The sequence below is a fragment of the Corvus kubaryi genome, unplaced genomic scaffold (genome assembly GCF_017639235.1).
Source record: "Corvus kubaryi isolate FWS band 111438036 unplaced genomic scaffold, C.kubaryi_AGA036_p1.0 64948, whole genome shotgun sequence".
Lineage (NCBI taxonomy): Eukaryota > Metazoa > Chordata > Aves > Passeriformes > Corvidae > Corvus > Corvus kubaryi.
In genome coordinates this window covers 25,916-46,379 of record NW_024581631.1, presented here as the reverse complement: position 1 = coordinate 46,379, position 20,464 = coordinate 25,916, and the positions used below count along the sequence as shown (strand labels likewise).

General features: G+C 34.7%; 1 protein-coding gene across 5 annotated transcripts in view; it reads left to right on the top strand.

The window, feature by feature from the left end:
- LOC121672768 (diphthine--ammonia ligase-like) overlaps nt 1–20,464 on the top strand; it is a 90,867-nt gene that overhangs the window by 58,328 nt on the left and 12,075 nt on the right. For all 5 annotated transcript variants that reach the window (XM_042045591.1, XM_042045590.1, XM_042045588.1 and 2 more), the window contains exons 6-8: nt 1,816–1,877; nt 8,045–8,139; nt 14,916–15,003. In XM_042045591.1, the coding sequence (XP_041901525.1) occupies nt 1,816–1,877; nt 8,045–8,139; nt 14,916–15,003 (245 nt within the window). The remainder of the gene's footprint in view (nt 1–1,815; nt 1,878–8,044; nt 8,140–14,915; nt 15,004–20,464) is intronic.

Below are 20,464 nucleotides of genomic sequence, written 5' to 3'. Positions count from 1 at the left end.
ACCTTGTGAAAGAAGCAATATGTTAGTGTGTCTGGTTCTGACAACTTTTTCCCTTCTCATATGTTTGTAATGTATCCCTTGGTTTAAATTTAGAGGAAATCAATCTGATTTTATCAAGGAGAGAGAGGTTGCTTGTCTTAGAAAAGTAATTATATTAAAGGAAGAATGTTAATGTAAATGTGTGAAATGGTACTGTAATAGAGTACTCATTTGTTTACTTCAAGAGAAATTGCTTGTTTGGCCTTATACCTATCCTGTTATGATCCAGGACAGAATGCTAACCTGATGTATGTTGGAAGAGATCACCAAAACCTCTCGAACTATTGAAATTAAATTAATATATTTCAAAACTATTTCCCCAAGACTTAATTATCATTATCATAGATCTAGCACACACATTTTTCATCTGTTAATAAAAAGCAATGAACCAATAAGAAAAAGAAATAGAGGGAGGAAAAAAACTCAGTCTTTATTAACTTTAATTATTAAGCAGTTTTAAAAGCATTCGCTTAGATAGTAAGGGAATTTTTAATGTGCTTTAATGAAATATTTAAAAACTTTCTTAGTGTTTTGAAATCTCATTCACTCTAACTTGTTTTAGTTTCACAGGAATTTAAATATACCAAGATCATGATTGTAAAAATTAAGAGACATATTAGCTATTTTAACTCAGCAATGACTTTGCAGTGTACTGTACATTTATATAACAGCTTTCATCATCAACAATCTAAAGTGCTTTGCAAGGCACATATTTCAGAAATTGCTTCAGAATGGGGTAATTTTGGTGGCAGCTCTTTAATGATACCTATTATTGTATAAAGCAGTAGAGTAGGGAAAAATAGACAAAGTACAGTATAAAGAGAAGCCCAAATCACAATAATTAAGAGTAGTAAAAAATGGGATAACTGAAAATTTCTCAGTGATCCTTCACTTTCAGGAGTTACCATTTTCTTTTTTCTCATTTGCTTCATATGGTAAGACCTTTTGACCACTTTGTATCAAATGCAGCTAGCATATTTTTTTGGTTGAAGATGTCAGCTCTTGAAACAGTTGTTCTGGATTATTTTATCCCACTACTCATTTTTGCCAGTTACTTGACTCATCTCTGAGAAGTGACCATTAACTGCCATGAGCTGGCCAAACTCAAAATGTCAAGAAGTTGAAATAGGAATACAGAGGAGCAAGTTAGAGTAGATATCAAATGTTAATAGGCCTTACTTTTTTACAAAGAAAAATAAATCAAAACGTAGACATCATACAGAATATTTTGTGATGGATCAAAACGTACAGCATTCAATACATTCTGTATATCTGAGTTTTCTTGTATCTCCATCCTTTTTAATCTTACATTTTATATGTGAGTAAAACACACAAAGACTGTGATTTGGCAGAGGAAGTTTTCATTATGGAAAACACTCTCTGTCCCTTCCAGTTGCAGAACTATAAAAAAAATTAAATTGTATTTTAATTTAGTAGGTAGCCAATAGAGGCAATATCCTTGTAGTATTTTTATTATCATGGACCTGTGTGATTACTTCACTGGTTAGTGAAATTTCCAATAAAGGAAAACAATAGCTTTTCCACTTGACGTGTAGTGAAATGGTAACTGGCTTTATTTTTCCACAAACATGGAAACCATTTGTCCAAAGAGGATTAGGGAAAATTCTGACTAAGTGTATTTTCTTCAGGATGGTAATTATTTTAGATAATGGGGAGTTTCTAAGGGGCACATGATATATTTGAAAAAGAAACATTTCTTGATGTTATAAGGGTACTTCATAAGAAATGTTTTTACCCTTTTGGGGTTTTTTGCAGGTTTAGATCCAGATAAGCATCTAGGAAAAACTCTGGGTGAGATGGAGCCTATTCTTTTGGAGGTGAGTATTACTTAAAGGATATTCATATAGTTAAACTTGCAGTTAATAAGTAACACAGGCAGAAATTCAGTAAACTTAACTTAATAAAAAATTACTTACTTTCATAAATTAGGTGCTAACCCAAACCTTAGCTTTGTACACAGAATATAAACCTCTGCTATGCACTTTTGATATGAAAAATATTATTTCTTGACATAGTTCACAAATGGTGTCAGCATCTTTAAAACAAACTAAGGGCATGAAACCTCAATATTGCAGGAACACTAACTGGTGTTATCAATATGATAAAGCTAAATAATTGTGTGTAAGTTAGAGACTTTCACAGCAAGAAATGGCAGTGGCAAAATCATAGGTGATACAAAACTTCCCTGAAGATTCCTATTTGCAGGTTTTCTACCATTTACACAATCAGACTGCAAGCAGTAGGGCCTTTAAAAAGTGGAGTAAGAGGTTTATTCTGACAATGTATTTAATTCTGTGCAAAGGGTTATGTATCCTCAAGCAAGGATAATGCTTGTTGGCAGAGCTAGTAGATTTATTTAAAGAAAAATTATTCAGCTAGGGAAAAGAAAAAAGACCAGATTTTGTACTTGAGTCTTCTTCAAATTTGAGGTAAAAGCATCAAACATCAAGGTAAGTAAAGTTTATGAATAACAGTTCTGAAATTACGTTTTCATGTATTGTTTGTGAAAATGCTGGTTTACCACAATTCCTTGTCCTTGAGCCTGTTAGATACCCACAATGACTGCATGTTTATTAAGAGGGCTCAATGTAACTTTCATCATTCTGGGCTATCTAAATTTCCACAAAATGATCTCCTGAAAATACTTTTCATTGTTAATCTGGGTAGTTACTGGTCAGCCTGGCTTCATAAGTAGTTTTTTTTGGAACACTTAAGGGCACGGCAAACTTGCAGAAGAGAAAGAAAAAGTAATCATAACTTTAAAAATCTCTTTTGCTACTGAAAGATAGTGGAGTTACATAGCAATTATATCTTGAGTTTAATTCCATTTTGTTAGTTATTTACTATAAGGCTGAAGAGGAGAAGATGGGTAATTGCTACTTGGCAAAGCTGAAAAGGAAGAATTAAGGTCCATAACATTCAAATAACCTTACCCAAAGAGATGGTATTGGTCTGTTCTTGAGGTTTGTTGCTTCAGACCTGGAGAATCTGCCCAGAAATCTTCCCCTCCTCCTCCCCGGCCCTCTGCTATGTAAACTAGTTCATATACAATCCCATTCATTATCTTTTTTGGAAGTCTTGTTTCACTTATTTATTTAAATCATCTCAACATTCTGCATTCACAGAAAGCTTCTGTAATCAAAATTCAGGTTGCAGCCCCAGTGGGGTTGCAGCTGGGTAACTGCTCGCCTCAGTTGAATCAGCAGTCTTGACTTTCTTTAAAACTGTAGCAGCAAGTATTGCAATTTTAATTGTGCTAATAAGAAGTATTCTTCTGCATTTGATTTCACCATCATTCATTTAAAAAAACCCAACAACTTTGAAATCCAAAAGTACCTGGTTTTCTTGGGAATTACGTATATTCTTCATCGTGTTTGATATCTTAACTGAAGTGGTTCTTACTTGGTTTCACTAAAATTATTACTGTCATGGTTTAACTATTCTCAAACCCCACATTTGAAGGTTTTATCTTTTACTGATACAACAGTAAACAGAGCAATGACTGTGACTGCCTAGCTTAAAGTGTACAAATAGGGCATGCTGATGCTGCTTGCAGTGCTTGTCAGGCCATTGCACAACTGATTATTTGTTCATTTGGCTGTTGCTTGTGCATATGTGTGCTATGAAAGTCAAAGCCAGTACAAATATATTGTTTTTACTGGATACTTACTTGGCTTTAAGGCCTAATAAAACCAAATCATTAACTATAAACTGAAGAAAAATACTTAGGCTTATGATGTGAAAAATACTCTTTTGCAAACCAGTGAAGTCTTCAGCATCAGAAGTTCTGGCAGACGGAATGTGGAAACAAAAGAGTTCACAGTTTCCAGTAAGGAGGAGAGATAAAATTTAATATTCTGGCCATACCATATAAAACACCATAATGAATTAATGTTTAGCACTGCACATCTCCAAAAATACCACAGCTTTATGTACTCGTGATCTTTGATTTGTGCACTATTATCTAACCAGTAATTTCAAATTTTACAGTAAATTTGTTTTTCTTGTTGGGGTTTTGGTGGTATAGTTTTTTCCGCTTCTCGTGGATCATTTTTTGGGTTCCTTTGTTGACATCTGATGTTACTTTACACAGCTGTTTATTCAGTTAGGTGTAGGGTATTTTATTACAGTATTTTTCCTAGAGTAGTGTGCAACTTTGTGAGAATTTTTGCAGTTCTGTTTAGAATTAATTAGGAATGTTCTGTATGTTCTTCAGTTTTGTTGAATATCTGAATAATTTCAGTTCCCAGAAAAATGAACGTCTTTGATAAAGAGCCACAGCATGTCATATATGTTGAGTAATTCAGGATTTTTAGGCAGTATCTTTTAGCACTTACTCACAAAGTTCAACTTCTCTGGTTCTACAGATCTGGAGATAGAACTCACCTCTCACTTTTTCTTTTTTGTACTAAAAGTTTACTTTACGGAACAGTCAATGAGACCAAAATCAACTTGTATTACTATAATGCACCTGTTACGATTTGTCTTTTGGAAATATGAGAAATAAACGTGAACTAGTCATTCTCTTTTTAGAAAGAAATCTCTCATTGAGGCATTATAAGAGTGTTAATAGGAAAAAATCCCCAACAAATAAACCCATAACCCAGCCCTGATTCCCTCCACTCCATTATTTGAGTTTGAAAATATCACCTAAATTTCCAGTCGTCTGATTTACTTCATTTTATGTGTACAATAGAAGTTATAGTTACTGACCTAAGGGTGAGGTGGTTTTTCTTCAGTAGCAGCAGAAAAATGGAGGACTAATGAGTGGAGAAAACTTTTTGCAATTTTTTTAACATTACGTACAGAATGTTGAACTTAGGAGTGCAGTGGTGATCTGCCACCCATACTTTTAGCAGGGGTGAATATTACTGGCTCAGGACATTGGCATAGCAGAAAGGAAAGCTTTTGAATTATGGCCTTTTTCTAATTGATAGGTCTTTGATTAATTATTGAGGAGTGGTTGCTAGATAATTGCTAAATTATTAGATTGCTTTCATGTCCCACTGTTCCCTCTGTAACAGGAATCTCAGCTTTTCACGCTAAAGAATTTTCTGTCAACTTATGTCTCAGGGTGTGATCCCACTCTCCTTAGAATTTGTTAATAGAATGGGAAATGGGCATTATGGTTATATTTGTCTTGTACTTCTGGCTGTGCTAATAGGCAGTAGGAAAATGGTTATTTCTGTGCTTGCCTCAAAAGGTGATGAGAACATCTTGATATAAAGAGCATTTCTGTAAATATGAGAGCTTATTAAGTCTTAAAATTTCTATCTGGAAACAAAGTCTTCACTTGAAAAAAGGAAGCACTTGAATTCAAATATTTATCTTTGATTATGAAAGTTAAAAAAGGAAGCATTAATCCTTGTGTTTCATTCCTAAGGTAGGAAGAGACTGTTCTGCAGGTAATGTTTGGACTGGTCATTTATATGTATCTCATTTATATGTATACCCTGTATCTCATTGTGTACTTAAGATAAATTTTGTGCAGTCTAGAAGATGGTTTTATCATAGACTTCTTTTAGAGTTTGAGTAGACTTGAATTACTTGCAATTAGTTATGTTTAATTTGTAAAGTTTCAGTTTTCTGGCTCATCCGAACTAGAAGTCAGATTTAGCAATCATAAAATTTACAGTCCATGCTGTTGTATTATTATTAATGCAGCATCCAATTTGCAAAACCAAATAATCAGTCTTCAAAAAAAGTTAATATTCTAAATGATTAAAAGGCAAAATTCTCATGTCGTTGATGGCATTTAAAAAATATTGCTGCTTTTGTTAAATGAATGTTAAGGATCTGTTCTATGAACTGCTGAATGTCTTTTGTTCCTGTTGACATTTGTGAGAACTGAAAATCCTTTAGCACCTTGTATAATTGGTGTCAAGAATGATACTGAAGCCAGTGACACTGGAAATGAGAATTTCTCACAACAAAGATAGGAGATAGTCTTACATCTTCTGAGTACTCAATAGTAATTGCCAATAATTACTCTAGACACTGTTTACAGGCAGAGCTACCAATTCTGAAAGTGCCTTCTAAACAGTCACTCCATGTATTCACTGTGGAAAGGTTACAGTTAGAAAGATCTTTCCTGGTTTTCTGTCTTTCAGTTTTTTAATAGTTTTCATTAGGGTTTGTTTTTTTTTTCACCTAGAGTAAGAATAAGAGGTTTTCTCTAACTATTTTGTAGGTTGTCTATTCTTGTTGCATCAGCATTAATTATTCCTGATGTATTTGACCTATAGAAACCTTGTTGCCATTGTTGACAGATGGAGTTCTATTTTATGTCAGGAGTGTAATTTTTTGATGAGCACTTGATTAAAGGTTCTCTTTTGCTCCTTTTCTTTGAAAGAAAATGTGAAAGGAAAAATTAAAAATAACTCTCAAAATACTGAAAAAATCTCATTTCCAAAAGAGATTTAGGTTTTACAGCATCAGATAAGTAATATAGACCATTACCAAGATAAGTAATATAAAGCATTACCAAGGTATTGTTTTCTCAGAGCATTTTCCATTTCTGCAAAATAACAGCTGAAGAGGATTCGGGCCTTTGGTTTAAGTAACTGAAGTTATAAACACTCTTTGAAGTTTTAAAATAAAATCTTTGGAAGAGAACTGTAAAATAACACAAACTACATTCAGCTTCAACAATAAAAATACAGTATCATTTGAATATATTAAACAGACTTGCTACGCAAATATTATGGTAACCATATAAAAAATGGAATCTACGATGCATAAATAACCCAGTCTTACGTTTGTCTAAAAAGAAACAGCAGATTTGGAATTATCTTCTAGCCTCCAGATAGACTTTTTCTAACCCTCTCTGATGTTCTGGAGAACTGTATTTCTACTTTAACTGCAGAAGCATCGTGGTTGGGTTTCTGTTCCTCTAAGGAAAAAGCATAAAGGAACCCTTTTATAATAAAGTAAGTATTCCCAAAAGTAACATTAGTGTTTGCAATGGAGTTGAGGACTGAAGTTCAAATTCTCATGAGTCACTTAAAGCAGACTGTTAGTGCTTGCTTAATGTTAAAAAACCTGGACAGGGCTTGGCTTGAATCAGCTACTGCTGTGACACTTTAGAAGGTGATATCACCTGCTGCTGAGGACCTTAATTTCTCCTGCAGATGGGGAGAGGGTGTCCCCATGCTCAGATCTGGTGCTTGATTACTATCTATCAGCACAGTACATTAAAACAGTAGTACAGTGAGCTACTGAGCAGTTGTGCACTCCTTACTCCAGCAAAAGAACTTTGGTTCATGCTTCACAGCTGCTCATTTATAAAGAGGGGATTAATTAAGATAGTCATATCTTGTATTTTGTATGTTTTGGTTTATCTAGTTATGTGTTTAAGTGAGGTATCCAGAGCTTCAGGGATATTCATAAATATAGGTTGATTTAGAAAGTATATTAAGTACAATTTATAAAGGAAACGTCTCTCTCTCTTTAGATCTTGCTTTAGCTTTTTGCTTTTGACTTAGAAAATTCTCATTTGTTTTGTTAGATTTTTTCGAAAGAATATTTACCAAAACATAGAATACAGTTCCTGAATCTTTTGACAAAAAATGTGTTAATTGTATACTTCTATGTGAAGTGCTACTTCTTATGTTGACTCACAGTAGAAGTCTCTCCTACAGGTGAAATAGATATGCTAAAGAAAGTTAGATGAATATGGCCACTGAGAAAGAAGAACTAGGAATCAATTTGTTTATCTGAATATTACAGTGCTAGTTCTACTTAAAATACCACAAATTGGTAATTTTTAGGTCACTGTAATAGGCATACAAAGAAATCAAGAACTGACTGTATGATGTTTGGGTTTTTTCAGCCTTGTAATGTGTAATCTTTTAGAAAGAACACGTGGTTTAACCTCAGCCAGCAACCAGTATGTACTGTACTGTTTTTGAAATTTTCAGCAAAATATGTTTAATAGACTTCTTTAGTGTAATACTTACATGTTTCAATTTCCCTTTTGTGTTAGCTCTCTGAGAAATATGGAGTCCATGTTTGTGGAGAAGGAGGAGAATATGAAACATTCACTCTGGACTGCCCTCTGTTTAAGAAGAAAATAGTTGTGTAAGGAACAGTTTCTTCTATTTCCTTTTATTAAAGCAATGGGAACATCTTAAAATTTAGTTTGAGAAAACTAGAGGTGGTAAGAAGTAAAACATGGAATTGGCAGAGGTAAAAAATGTTCACAGACACATTGTTTAACATTTGGCAAAGTCCTCTAAAAACCTAAATCAATACCTGACACGATGAGGCGTTCATAGAGGGCTATAAACTTTTTAGACATTTGCACTTTCGTTTACTTGCTGATTATGGCCTGCAGTAAAACTGGTACCTATACACTGACACTTTTATCCTTTCATGAAGTGTGAATTGCCTGTAATATTTATCTTTCATTACAGCTCAATTTGATAAAGTGCCACATCAGTAGCCTGTGGGTTCCATTAACTGTGTACGTGTGTGTGTGTGTGTGTATGTGTAAATTTAGTAGCTTAGAATGATAACGATAAACACTTTTCTTCAATTACTAAAGAATATTTTAAATGCAAACTTTGCATGAATCCATCTCAGTTACACTGGATAGTTTATTCCTTTGACATTAATTGCTGAAATCTGTGTAGTGAGCTATGGAAAATATTTGTGTCTTGTTGTTTCTTATTAGCCTGTTAAATAGCTAAGCCTGCTTGCTTCAAGTGAGATATTTTGACTGCTGTTCCTTTTCTGAAGCAAGTAAACAGACCAGCAATCATGTATTGCTGATTGATTCTCAGACATCTTAGTGCAGGTCCAGATTATGGAACACATAGATACGATTAAGGCTTTCATGGTGCAAGTCTGTTTGTTTCACTTTTCCGTAAGACTGAGATCTGTCTGTGTAAGGAATAGAGAACCAAGAACTGTTAGCTCCATTTCATTGCATGGCATTTGGGAGGAGAACATCAATAGACAAAGTGGTTAAAGCATTGGCAGATAATCTGGCAGATACCCACTCAAATACTGGTTGATTATGCCCTTGGTTTGGGATCAACCAAAGAGCAGTTTAAGTAGGAATATATTATAATATATTCTAAATGTATATCTGGCTATCAGTGATATAACTACAGTTCAAGTGACTAGGAAGAGCTGAAACAGAGATGGTCTGGCTGAGTCGTCTTTATATCTCTTGGTAATACTCCAAAATAATAAAAGTTAAAAATAAAAGCACAATAAATACATAAAAGACAAATATTTAAATCAGTGGTTATTTAATAGTAAATATATGGCACAGTGGACTTTTAAACAGTTATTCAACTATTTTTAAATATAGATTTCTGGAATGGAAACTGAATAGCTACACTGGCATTGTGTGTCTCTGGCTTGATGAGCCCTGCTTATCTCTTATACTATTCATGTCATAAAGACATACTCTTTGAGGGGGTCATGCATGTGGAATCTATTACTGTATGAACTTCACAAGAAAAATATTGTGTAGTTTCTTTGTCTTTATCTAAGTTATGGATTTTTTTCTACTTTTTAGTCTTGCTTTTCATATACTCTGAATCTAAACAGACTTTGTAATCATGTTAACTCTGCTAGTAGAGTTTCCAAATATTTACATATCCGTGGTTCAGGTATGCATCTCTCCTGGTTCCGGCTAGGCCAGGTTTAATTTTTTGCAATAGCTGGGAGGCAGCATGGCCAAGGATCCTAATGTTTTTGATACCACCTCACTCATTGGCAGGGTTGAGGCAAAGGGACTCTCTCCCTCTGTCTGAGAGAAGGGGAAGAGTATTCCTTCCAGTTGAAGAAAAGTGGCAGAGGGGGAGCCATCTGTATTGCTCATTGTAGCAGGGTCCTAGGTGAGCGTTTTTGAATATGAATCACTCGCTCTTGTATTCTTTTGTTATTGATACTGTGCTGTTATTGTTCATTTTCTTATCTCACTGTAAGTTTGTCTTAGCCCATGGTCTTGGCCTTTTGTGCCTCAATTCTCAACTCCTTCCCACCACGTGGGGAGAGGAAAACAGGGGCAAGGGAAGTCAGTGAATGAGAGCACAGTGTGGTTTTGGAGAGTCTCAGTGGGGGCACTAAATTTGGGAGTACCATTCCTAAAGCAAGACTACATCCTGATGCAATTTTTAAAACTTAAATGGAGTTGTAAGGATTCCAACTTAAGAGGTTAAAACCTGTCAGGATTTTCAAGATCTCTGAATTCCTGAACAAGTCCAAAACATCTCTGGAGTTAAAAGTTTCTGAGGAAGACACTGAAGAATACTTTTGCCTTCAAAACAGGTGTGATGGATTAACCTTGGCTGGCTGCCAGGTTTTTACCAAGCTCCTCTCTCTCTCCCTCTTTAGGAAGACAGGGAGAGAAAATAAGATTAAAAGGTTTGTAGGTCTAGAAAAGAACAATGTGATGGCTTACCAATTACTGTCATGGGAAACTAGATTCAACTTGGGGAAAATGAATTTAATTTATTGACAAATTTAAATAATAAAAAAAATTAGAATAGTGGGAAGTAAATACACCTTCTCTCCTCACCTTGTTCTTCCCAGGCTTAACTTCACTTCCTCATTCCTGACTTTTCTACATCCTCCCCACTGAACAGTGCAAGGGGATGGAGAATGAAACTGTGGTCAGTTCATAACACTGTGTCTTTGCTGCCCCCTTCTTTTCACACTTTTCCCCTGCTCCAGCCTGGGTCTTCTCCATGGGTTCTTCATGAACTGTTACAGTGTGTGTCCTTCCCACCAGGCAAGTTCTTGAAGAACTGCTCCAGTGCATGTGTTTTCCATGGGGTATGGTCCTTCAGGAACAGACTGCTACTCATGGGTCTTCCATGGGACTCAGTCCTGTCAGAAAGACTGCTTCTGTGTGGGTTTCTGCACAGACTGCAGTGTGTATATCTGCTCTGATGTGGTTCTTCCCGGCCTCCAGGGGAACAACCTGCTTCACCATGGTCTTTTCCACAGGCTACATAGAAGCTGTTCTGACAGTTGAAGCACCTCCTCTCACTCCTTCTTCACTGACCTTGGTGTCTGCAGGGCTGTTTCTACCATGTCTTTCTCACTCCTGTTGCAGCATATTTTCAAAATATGTTATCACTGAGACACCACCAGTGTTGCTGATGAGCTCAGCAAGCATCCCTTGGTCTCTTGTCATAGAGACCACCTCTGAACACTAACCCCTGACACCAAAACCTTGCTACATAAACCTAAGACAACAGGAGAAAAATCTAATACGCCTTTCATTTATAACACTACTTGCAGGTAGTGTTTACACTGGTCAATGATTTTTGCCCTGTTAAACTTGGCAAAATATGTTTCTATGGTATATCCTTGCAAACTAAAGAAATGTGCTGGCTCAGGAAAAAATAAAATACAACCTTGAATGTTACTTACTATGGAGACGTGGGAGTCTCTTTAGCTTAAGACTGTATGACGCATTTTGCTTTTGAATGTTAAGTTGAATTCTTGCCATTCTTCTCTGTCTTCATTAAAAAATGTGCCTCACAAAGGAAGCATGGCAGATTGAGTGAAACATATTTGAAAATAAACAGTACCTAGTAGTGAAAGCAAAATCTTACAACCATAATATTAAACAAGAGTCCGATTGGGTTTTATCTGGTTTTCCCAGGTAGACTATTGTAATCCGATTGTCAGCTTTCTTACTCTCAGTGTTTGAAATGTACCAAGCATTTCCTGTCCTTATGCTGATATTTAAAGTACAATTGATCAACATTTCTTGAAATTTTAAAGATCTATTTCTCATCTATATGAATACCATCTAATACCTACTCTTGTGATAAAGGCCTATTTGTTTATGAAACACAGATTAGTTTGATCTTTTGGAGGGTAAATTGTCACATTTGAAATACTTGGGAAATGCAATTTTCCTTTATATACCTTACTATTAGCTCTGTGTTTAGGCTTGTAATTCTAGGTTTGGAGTTAAAAGCAAAATTATAAAATTCTAATTTCCGTGAACATGAGAAAATAGTCATGTTCTGAGAAGCATTGATTGTACTCTCAGACTTGTTCTAACTTGATATATTTGTCCTGTGAAAGTGTTACAGGGTGTTTTAAAATGATTGGATATTTTCTAGATGTCTTGAGACTTCAGATGATTTTGATTTCAAAGCAAATAGCTGATTAAGACAGTTTTTCAACTATTCTTCATTTTTTTCAGTCTTCTGAAAATTTCCTTAACAAAATTCCTGTGTTTCCACTACAATCAAACGTGAATCATCTTATATAGTCAAGTTCCTACTCAAAATTCAGGCTTTTAGTGTGAAATGGCCTTAGATAATTTTCGGGGTCTTTCAAATCACTGTTTTTCATTTTAATCTCTGCTTTTCCTGTGTTTTGAATTGGTTGGGGTTTTTTTACTATTTCCCAAGCTGGATATGACATGTCCAGTTCAGGACTTCATTAGTTTTTTTAATTGGCGACTCACTGGACATAAACAGAACTGCTCTGCTTTCCACCTATTTTTTTGCATTTCCTATTGAACAAGACTGAAAATATTATCAGTTATAATATGTTTGGAGAGGCTGACTGTAAATGAAGTACTTCAGAAAATATATTTTTATACATATTTTAATGCTATTTTCAGCATTGCATAATCAACCTATTGTTACCCATCACCTAAAAAATATTAGCATCTTAAACTAAACTTGAACATATCTGTTATGGTTCCATCAAATACCCACATGTTAGCTGTATATCATAGGATTGCACTTCATACTGAGAAGAAATACTTATGATCTCTTTGCAATAATTTTTGGACAACAAATAAGTACTCAAAACTTCTAAAGTTATTGAACATTAACATAGGTATGAGCTTAGCATCTGCTCTGCTGTACTGGTGAATTGGAACATGCAGGATACAAGTAGGACTGCTTCTTTTTTACTTTGGAGTTAAATTTTTTTTTTACATTTAGTAGGTATTCTTTAAACAGACACATTTAATAACTCTAAATTTTTGGTTTTCTCTTTCTGATATAAGCTTTTCTGTTAATTTAGTTTTGAGTAGTTAATCCATCACTAAAAGGTACTAGATTTCCCCCATGTAGGACTTGAACAATAAGTATGAAATGTTTTTTGAAAATGTACTCAGACACTGAGGATACCCTGGTAGAAGGTACTAGTGGAGTCTTGGTGTCTGCTTTTTATTATTTTTAATTTATTCCTCTTGCTAAAGACTTATTTTCTACCTATTTCTGTTAGAATTAGAAGACACCATGGTCATTTGAAAAGAATAATTTTAATATTAAGGAACTATGTATAAGGTATCTTCTATCTTAAATATAAACAATATTTTAATCATAAAGAATCTTAATAATTAGTCTCAAGAATGAAACTGAGGCATATTTATCAAAATACTTTAAAATTTTGCTTAAAGGGAAGTGGATCTTCTTATGTTAAAGGTTTTTATCATTATCGTGTGATGTTTTGTTATTTTTAAATCCCAAAACACATTTTATAGAACAGATATTTCTGGTAATTTTACACTTTTGTTAAGGAGCTGGGATCTGGACAAAGCTTCAACTGCTTTGAGTTTGCATTGGTTTTATGTGGTATTACTATAAATCTGTCTATATCATCTCTCTGAACGCTATGAAGGTAACAAGGGCACTGTGGTTTCAGGAAAATTTTGTGTGTCCTTAGCCTTACTTGCAACAATTTTCAGATTTTCTTGTACTGCATCTGAATTTCTCTTATGTTTTCTTTGAGTTTCTCACCTTCTGATGTTTGTTTCTTAGAGCTACCTTTTTCTTAAGTAGTAAAATTGTGCAGATGGATATGACAGATACTGCCTCTTGTGAATCAAAGTGTGACAGATTGTGTCTGTAAAAATGAAAACTAAAATTAACTAATTTGAATCAGCACACAGGAAGTTTAACATTGTTACCAACACATTTGGCATTAAAAAGTTGTGTCTAGTAGTCTTCACTATCAGATGCAAGATGGTTGAATCAGTCAATTTCTCAGTGGGCAAGACTGTAAGTTTTTAATACTTCAAAAACTAATCCATGGAACGTTAAACAAAACAATGGACTTTTGAAAAATCTCCTGTTGATGAAAATTAAAGATTGACATATTAGTCTCTGGGATCTAAAGCACAGTGTAGTTTATGCTTTCATAGACTACAGCTAGCTAATTCTCTTAGTATTGGTCTGTAAGTGTGGGAAAATAGTGGAAGATTGGCAAGGAGGATTGTAAACACGCTCATTAAAGTGACTTGCAGCTGAGGTGTCAAAAACACATGTATCGCAGTAATTGTTTTTGGCCTTGTGTGTTGGATGAGTAGAGCATCTGTGTTTAGATAACATAGACCTGTGATACTCTTAGGGGCCCTATCAAACGAGCTAGAGATTCCTGCCCAGCTGCGGGAAAGCTCAAAGCACAGTGGGATACTGCGCCTGTGCAAATCCCGGAGATACAGGGATGACCAGCAAGTTTGGTGATGCTCTAGCATGGACCAAGTCTCTGCAGTGCATGTGTCCCTTCTTTTGTGGCCCTGCCTGAACGCTGCTTCGGGGGTCCCAGGTGGTGAGGTAATGAGAACAAGCTTACTCTTTGCATTTCATCTGTGCTTTTATGATTGTTGTTGCATCTCCTGTGCCAGCTCACGCAGGAAATAGAGTTTATTCCTTTTGAAAATTGAAAATTCTTGAAGGTATTGTTCAACATGATTTTATATAACAAGCTACTTTTTCTTAGTTTATATGAAAACATTGATAAGAAATTAATAGATTTTCAGGGAGCTACCTGTGAGCTTGTGTTATACAGTGACTAAGTGTTGTCTCTATATGAAATTATGTACTATACTATTTGATGATAAAAATTTTGTATTTCAGAGATTCAGCTGAGGTGGTTGTGCATTCAGCAGATGCATTCGCACCTGTGGCCTACCTTCATTTTTTAAAATTACACCTGGAAAATAAGGCAAGTAGGCTGCAAGTGTAGTTTTCCTTTAAGGCTGTGTGCATGCTTTCTAGTTGTGTTGTTTTGTCACAATTTGGAGTGACCCTACATATTCTCATGTGGGTGTTGCATTCAAATAATGGTGTACGTATTTAGTTGAATTTCAGAACTATACTTAGGAAAGACCGGACACAAATGCTTCCTTGTGTCAAGTGAATGAATGGAGGTAGGATATTTGTGTGGCATTTTTCATCTTGAAACCTCAAGGTGCTCGGCCAATGTGGTTCAGTCAAGCACGTGTGTAACCTGTGTAGAGCAGCTGCACTGTAGAACACAGCTGTATTAGGAAATTGTATGAACAGTATTGATTTAGTGGGAGGTGGCGTCTCTTTTTGATGTTTCTGATGTAAAGTGGATGATTTAAAAACTTGCTAACCTATAAGTGCTTGACTTTTTGAATGTTCTGGAGTTTGGTTTCTTCCATATGAAAGATACATATAATGAAGGACATCGAATCATGTGGAGATTTATCTTGATCAAAAATTTCAAAGGAATCATTGTTAGTTCATTGGGTTTAATTCTATTGGCTTATGATTCTATAGAAAGAGCAGAACAGGAATAGGAACTCTGATGGTTTAGATGTTGCATACTGTCATGTGAGCAGAACTAAGGTCAAAACAGAAAATATTTTTCTTTGTATTTGTCATCTATTTTCTGTTTTTCATTCTACTATTTTACAGTTAAAATTATTTTTTTTCCCGAGCCTATACAAGTATTAGTATTTTGTTGAAGAGAGTGCCTCATGATCTTTCTTTTATTGTTGCAGTCATCTTTTTATAGCTCTCCCTATGTCTTTCTGCACTTTGATGATAGAAGTGGAGAGGTTGTTACAGAACGTTATTATATTGGTATTTCACATTTCATGTCTCTTAAGCAACATTTCCTGCATGTCTTTCAATAGATCATGCCTTCCCCTCTTCCCCCTCCTTTTTTTTTAAATTTTATTGTTCCAAACAGATAAAATACCTCAATGTTTTTCTTCCATGATGGCCTCATCTTGCCTTGGAAAGTAAATTGTATTTCATCCTGTCAATTTCTAATTTTGGATTTCTTTCAAAAATAAAACATTAAATATTTGTGTGGGAGACTGTGAAAAGGATATCAACTAACTATGTGAAGCAAAACCAAATAGGCTGAATAAAGGAAAATTTGGGAATGTGGCATGGTGGAGAAGACTGATAATATATTAATATTTCTTTGGGGGCACTGACTTTATTGCTCATGGCAAACTTGATGCTAAAATGTACCATACATCACTTCAATGTGACAGGCTAGGGAAAATGAAAACCACAAAGCTTTACATAAATCAGGGAAAAAATCGTATTAAAATGCATAACATTTGATATAAGAATCAAGATTTTACTTTTATCTGTTCAGTAGCTTTTTTCCCCTTCTTATGCAGATGTTTTAGATTTGGTTAAAGCCTCACAGTTTCAGGCAGTGTTGTAGTAAATCATATTTCCAATCCATTGTAGACAAACCTGTCACACTTTGCAAGGGATAAGGTTTGCAGCAGCTTGCCCTGAATTTTGGTATATAAACAAATGTATTGTATATTTAAAAGGAAAATAGTCTCATTTTTGCAGTGATTGTCTCATGAGGAAAAGCATTAATATCTTTTGGCTATAGGTTATGTAATGATAAAATAAGCTAAGTTTTTGGGAAGTTATAAATATGGAGAACCAGTCAGTCTTTCAGACCATGACTGTTTAGCATCATTTAACTGCATAATGATAAAGACATGCCTTCAAGATTGATATGCCTGTAGTATTGTATTTTTGCTCACTATTTGGTGCTTATAAGCCTGCAGAAAAATGTAAGTATGAGTAAGTATTCAGCACTTAAAAGCCAATCCTATAATAATAAAGTACTGCAGGAAAAAACTGCTTCAGAAGGAGAACTAATTTTAGTTTGAGGCTTTCAAGGGATTACTGAAAATTGGGAAAAATAATACACCATTATGAACAATGTGTAAAAGTAGCCACTTTTGTAAGCACTTTATAGAAAATACTAATAGACTCCACAGTGAAGTGTAATTCTAATAAGTTTTATGACATCAGTTTTGTTATCATTTCTGCTGTGAGATAAATATATTTTTAACTGTATTGTATATTCATTTTATCTTTGTTATTTGCCACAGGTGTTAATTTTACATTCTTTGAATTTACTTTTAAAATCATTTTGCAATTATAGCTAGTGCACCTTAGTCTCTGCTGTCTTTCCTCCTCTATAATGCATTTTCTTTAGCTTAATCTCTTCATGTTTGACTACAAAGCATGCCAAGAAATTTGGTTTAGATTGTTTCTGGCAGCAAAATGAGCCCTTGTGCCTAGGGGAACATAACATTGTACTCACTGTTCTGGTTTAATATATTTCTGTGCAACTTCAAGATGTTTTTTGCGTAACAATTGAAGCTTTTTTTAAACACACCCACTTTTCTTTCATAAATAGTGATGCAGGGAAGGCTAAAGAGATAAATAAATATAATATTTTATTATTAAAGCTATTAAAAATTTGGTAAACAATTTTTGTAGGCATTTTACAAAAAACATTAAGAATAAATAATACTGGAAATAAAACACTAATGCTCAAAATTTGGGAATGCCTCTTCAGGGTAAAAAACAAGGCCACCACCATAATATAGATACCTAGTTTCATCAGTATTTTACTTTGCCAAGATAGTCACTTCATGCATTTAAAATGTAGAATGGGGTTTTTTTTCTGGCAGACAATTTCTCAAGCATATTCTAGAATCTTTGAATTAGGTGTATTGGCTTTTGTACTCAATAAAAATTAAATTCTGAGTATTTTCAATTACAAAAAATACAACTGTGAAACTATGTTTTTTACTTTGTCAGCACAACAAACTTGCAAAATCTTTTATTTGCTGCTGTATTCTGTTACTTTATTGTGTTGGCTTTGTAAAGATCAGAAACAGAAATTGAAGCTGTTGGAGTTTCTGCTGATGGGAACATACTTCTGATGACAGTAGGGAACATACTAGCTGTTGTTCATGCTTTCACATTTGCTCTTTCCCATATTTAATAATGGATACTTTGTTTCCGATTTCCAGTGAGTAGGGGCACACACATATCAAATAATGCACGATGTGAAACTGCAGCCCCTTAAGTTTGAATAGTCCAGAATTAGTGGCAACCATGTAGTTTTCTTTCTACACTTTGCAGAAGAAAGGAGCCCATTTGCCTGTAAGAGATACAGGAATCCTGCCTGCTGCTGCTTTTTCTTGTAATAGACCATTGCATTATATTACCTATCATAAACTGATACTGTGTTTTCTTGTGTGTAAAAGATCTTGACTTTGTGGCTGGAACATGTGTCAGAAGTGCAAGCATTTTGCCTCATTAAGTTGCAGGAGATCTATTGTACAGGTCGTTTTGGAGATGATTTTAAAAACACCTGCAGAGTTCTCTAACTTGTACACTTGCACATTTAGAAAAGGTTTTTGGGAGATATTTGTGTGCCATGTGTACTAAAGGCGTGCGATCCTCTAGGTTGTGTATGATTTATTATTGTAGCCTATGTCTGTCCAGTTCCTTACTAATTATTTTAGTTACTCTACATTTAGAACTTTAGCTGTAGAATTAGACTTTGTCAGTGATGTCAGGGAAAATAGGAAAGAATTTCAAGTTGCAAAACATGTTTTGTTGGTGGCATTGCGGGTAGCATTTTTTGAACACTTTGTCATCACTGAACAATACTGCTCCTAGGCAACCTTCAGTTTCCCTTCCGCATCATAAGAATATAGATAATGCTTGTAGTTTTGTTTTCAAGACTTGATAACAAATACCACAAAACGTTTTTGTGCACTGATTTATTTCAAACATTAAGATTATAAATAAAGGGTTTTCTTTCCTACCCTTTTTGATTGCAGATTGAGTCCAGTTCTCTGAGAAAAGATAGTTTTTAGTTCTCTTTTCATAATGAAGATACTTTATTTGAAAGTATTTTGGAGTAAAGGACTTTCTTTCCTATGAGTCTGTATATTGTACTCAAAATAATGCAAGATGCATGTGATCTCTCTCATTATATTTATTTCAAGGAGTTCTATTATCAAGGTACATCACAAAGAATAAAGAGATTATCATAATCTTTTGTCTTCTGAGCTCACTGCTCCACTATATTCTCATTGCTGCTCAGTGGGAGAGTTATCAGTTTTAGAATTGTGTTGTGATAGGTTTTTATACCAGTTTCTGTAGCAGAGAATGTAAGCTTTTTAAAAAGGCAATCTGTTGTTTTCGTAAAAGACCACTGCATGGAATTTCAGCTATATCAGTCAAAGTCCTAGCTCCAAGGCTTTTTCAACAGGAGAATTTGGATCTTGGAACACTCGTGCATTTGCTTAACTTCATTCTGAGCGCACTTGCATCAATGACATGAGTTATGTGAATATAGTTAAGTGTATGCATGCATGCAGGCTCTGATCCAAAATTAGGTTGGTATCACAATGTACAGTGGGTGTGGGAGAAACTGTGTAACAAATGGGAAAATATATTGCTTCTGTGAAGTAACATGAAAATGTTATGTGATAAAATAGGTTCTGTAAGATTTAATTAAAATGTCATTATAGCAAGCTTGATTTTTTCTTTTTAAAGTGATGAGAATATTTTTCAGGAAAAGTTACTCTGTTTGTGGCAGTCTATAAGTTTTAGCTTCTTAGATTACTTTCTCTGTTGAGAGGAATGGAAGACCGACATTTGTATGGATTTGAATAAAGCTACTAAACAGAGTCTGGCAGCTCTACTTAGGCTGGCATTGAGCCTGTAGTTCTTCGAGTGCCAGGTTCCACACCTAATACTTCTGCTGTAGCGTGCACCTGTGCTGCTGTGGAGAGTGATTGATTATCAATGTTTTTGGAGCCTTGTGGGAGTCAGCCTTGAATCGGTCATTGTGATGTATCATAGCCTTTGAAATCAACAGACATCTCTAATTATTTTTACAGACTTTGCATCTTGTAAGAGATTTCTGACATTTCACAATAATTCCCAAAAATTTTGCAACTGACTGCAAGGTTTTTATGTGTGTGTGGAAACACAGATGTATAATTTTATTTATCTCTGTGAAGCAATATTAATAGAAGCTAAATTATTCATAAAGTATGGACTTATTTAGGAAAAAGGGATGTGACTGTGGATGATATGAAAATTTCATGTGCCATCAGTTTGGGATATTTAACAAATTACAAATCTACAGGGGAGTTCTCTATGTTTTGCCAAAGCAGTTTTGGTAGAGTCTGTGAGGCTCACTACGTACCCATGATTTTTTTATGAAGCACATCTTGCAGAAGTCATGTTTAAAAACATAGATGAAAGCATTTTAACTGGTGGCATAAAAATGGAATAGGTGCTCTTTTCACGTTCACTTGCAGAGCGTATAAATTTGGTCCTCCATGTTGGGAATGGAG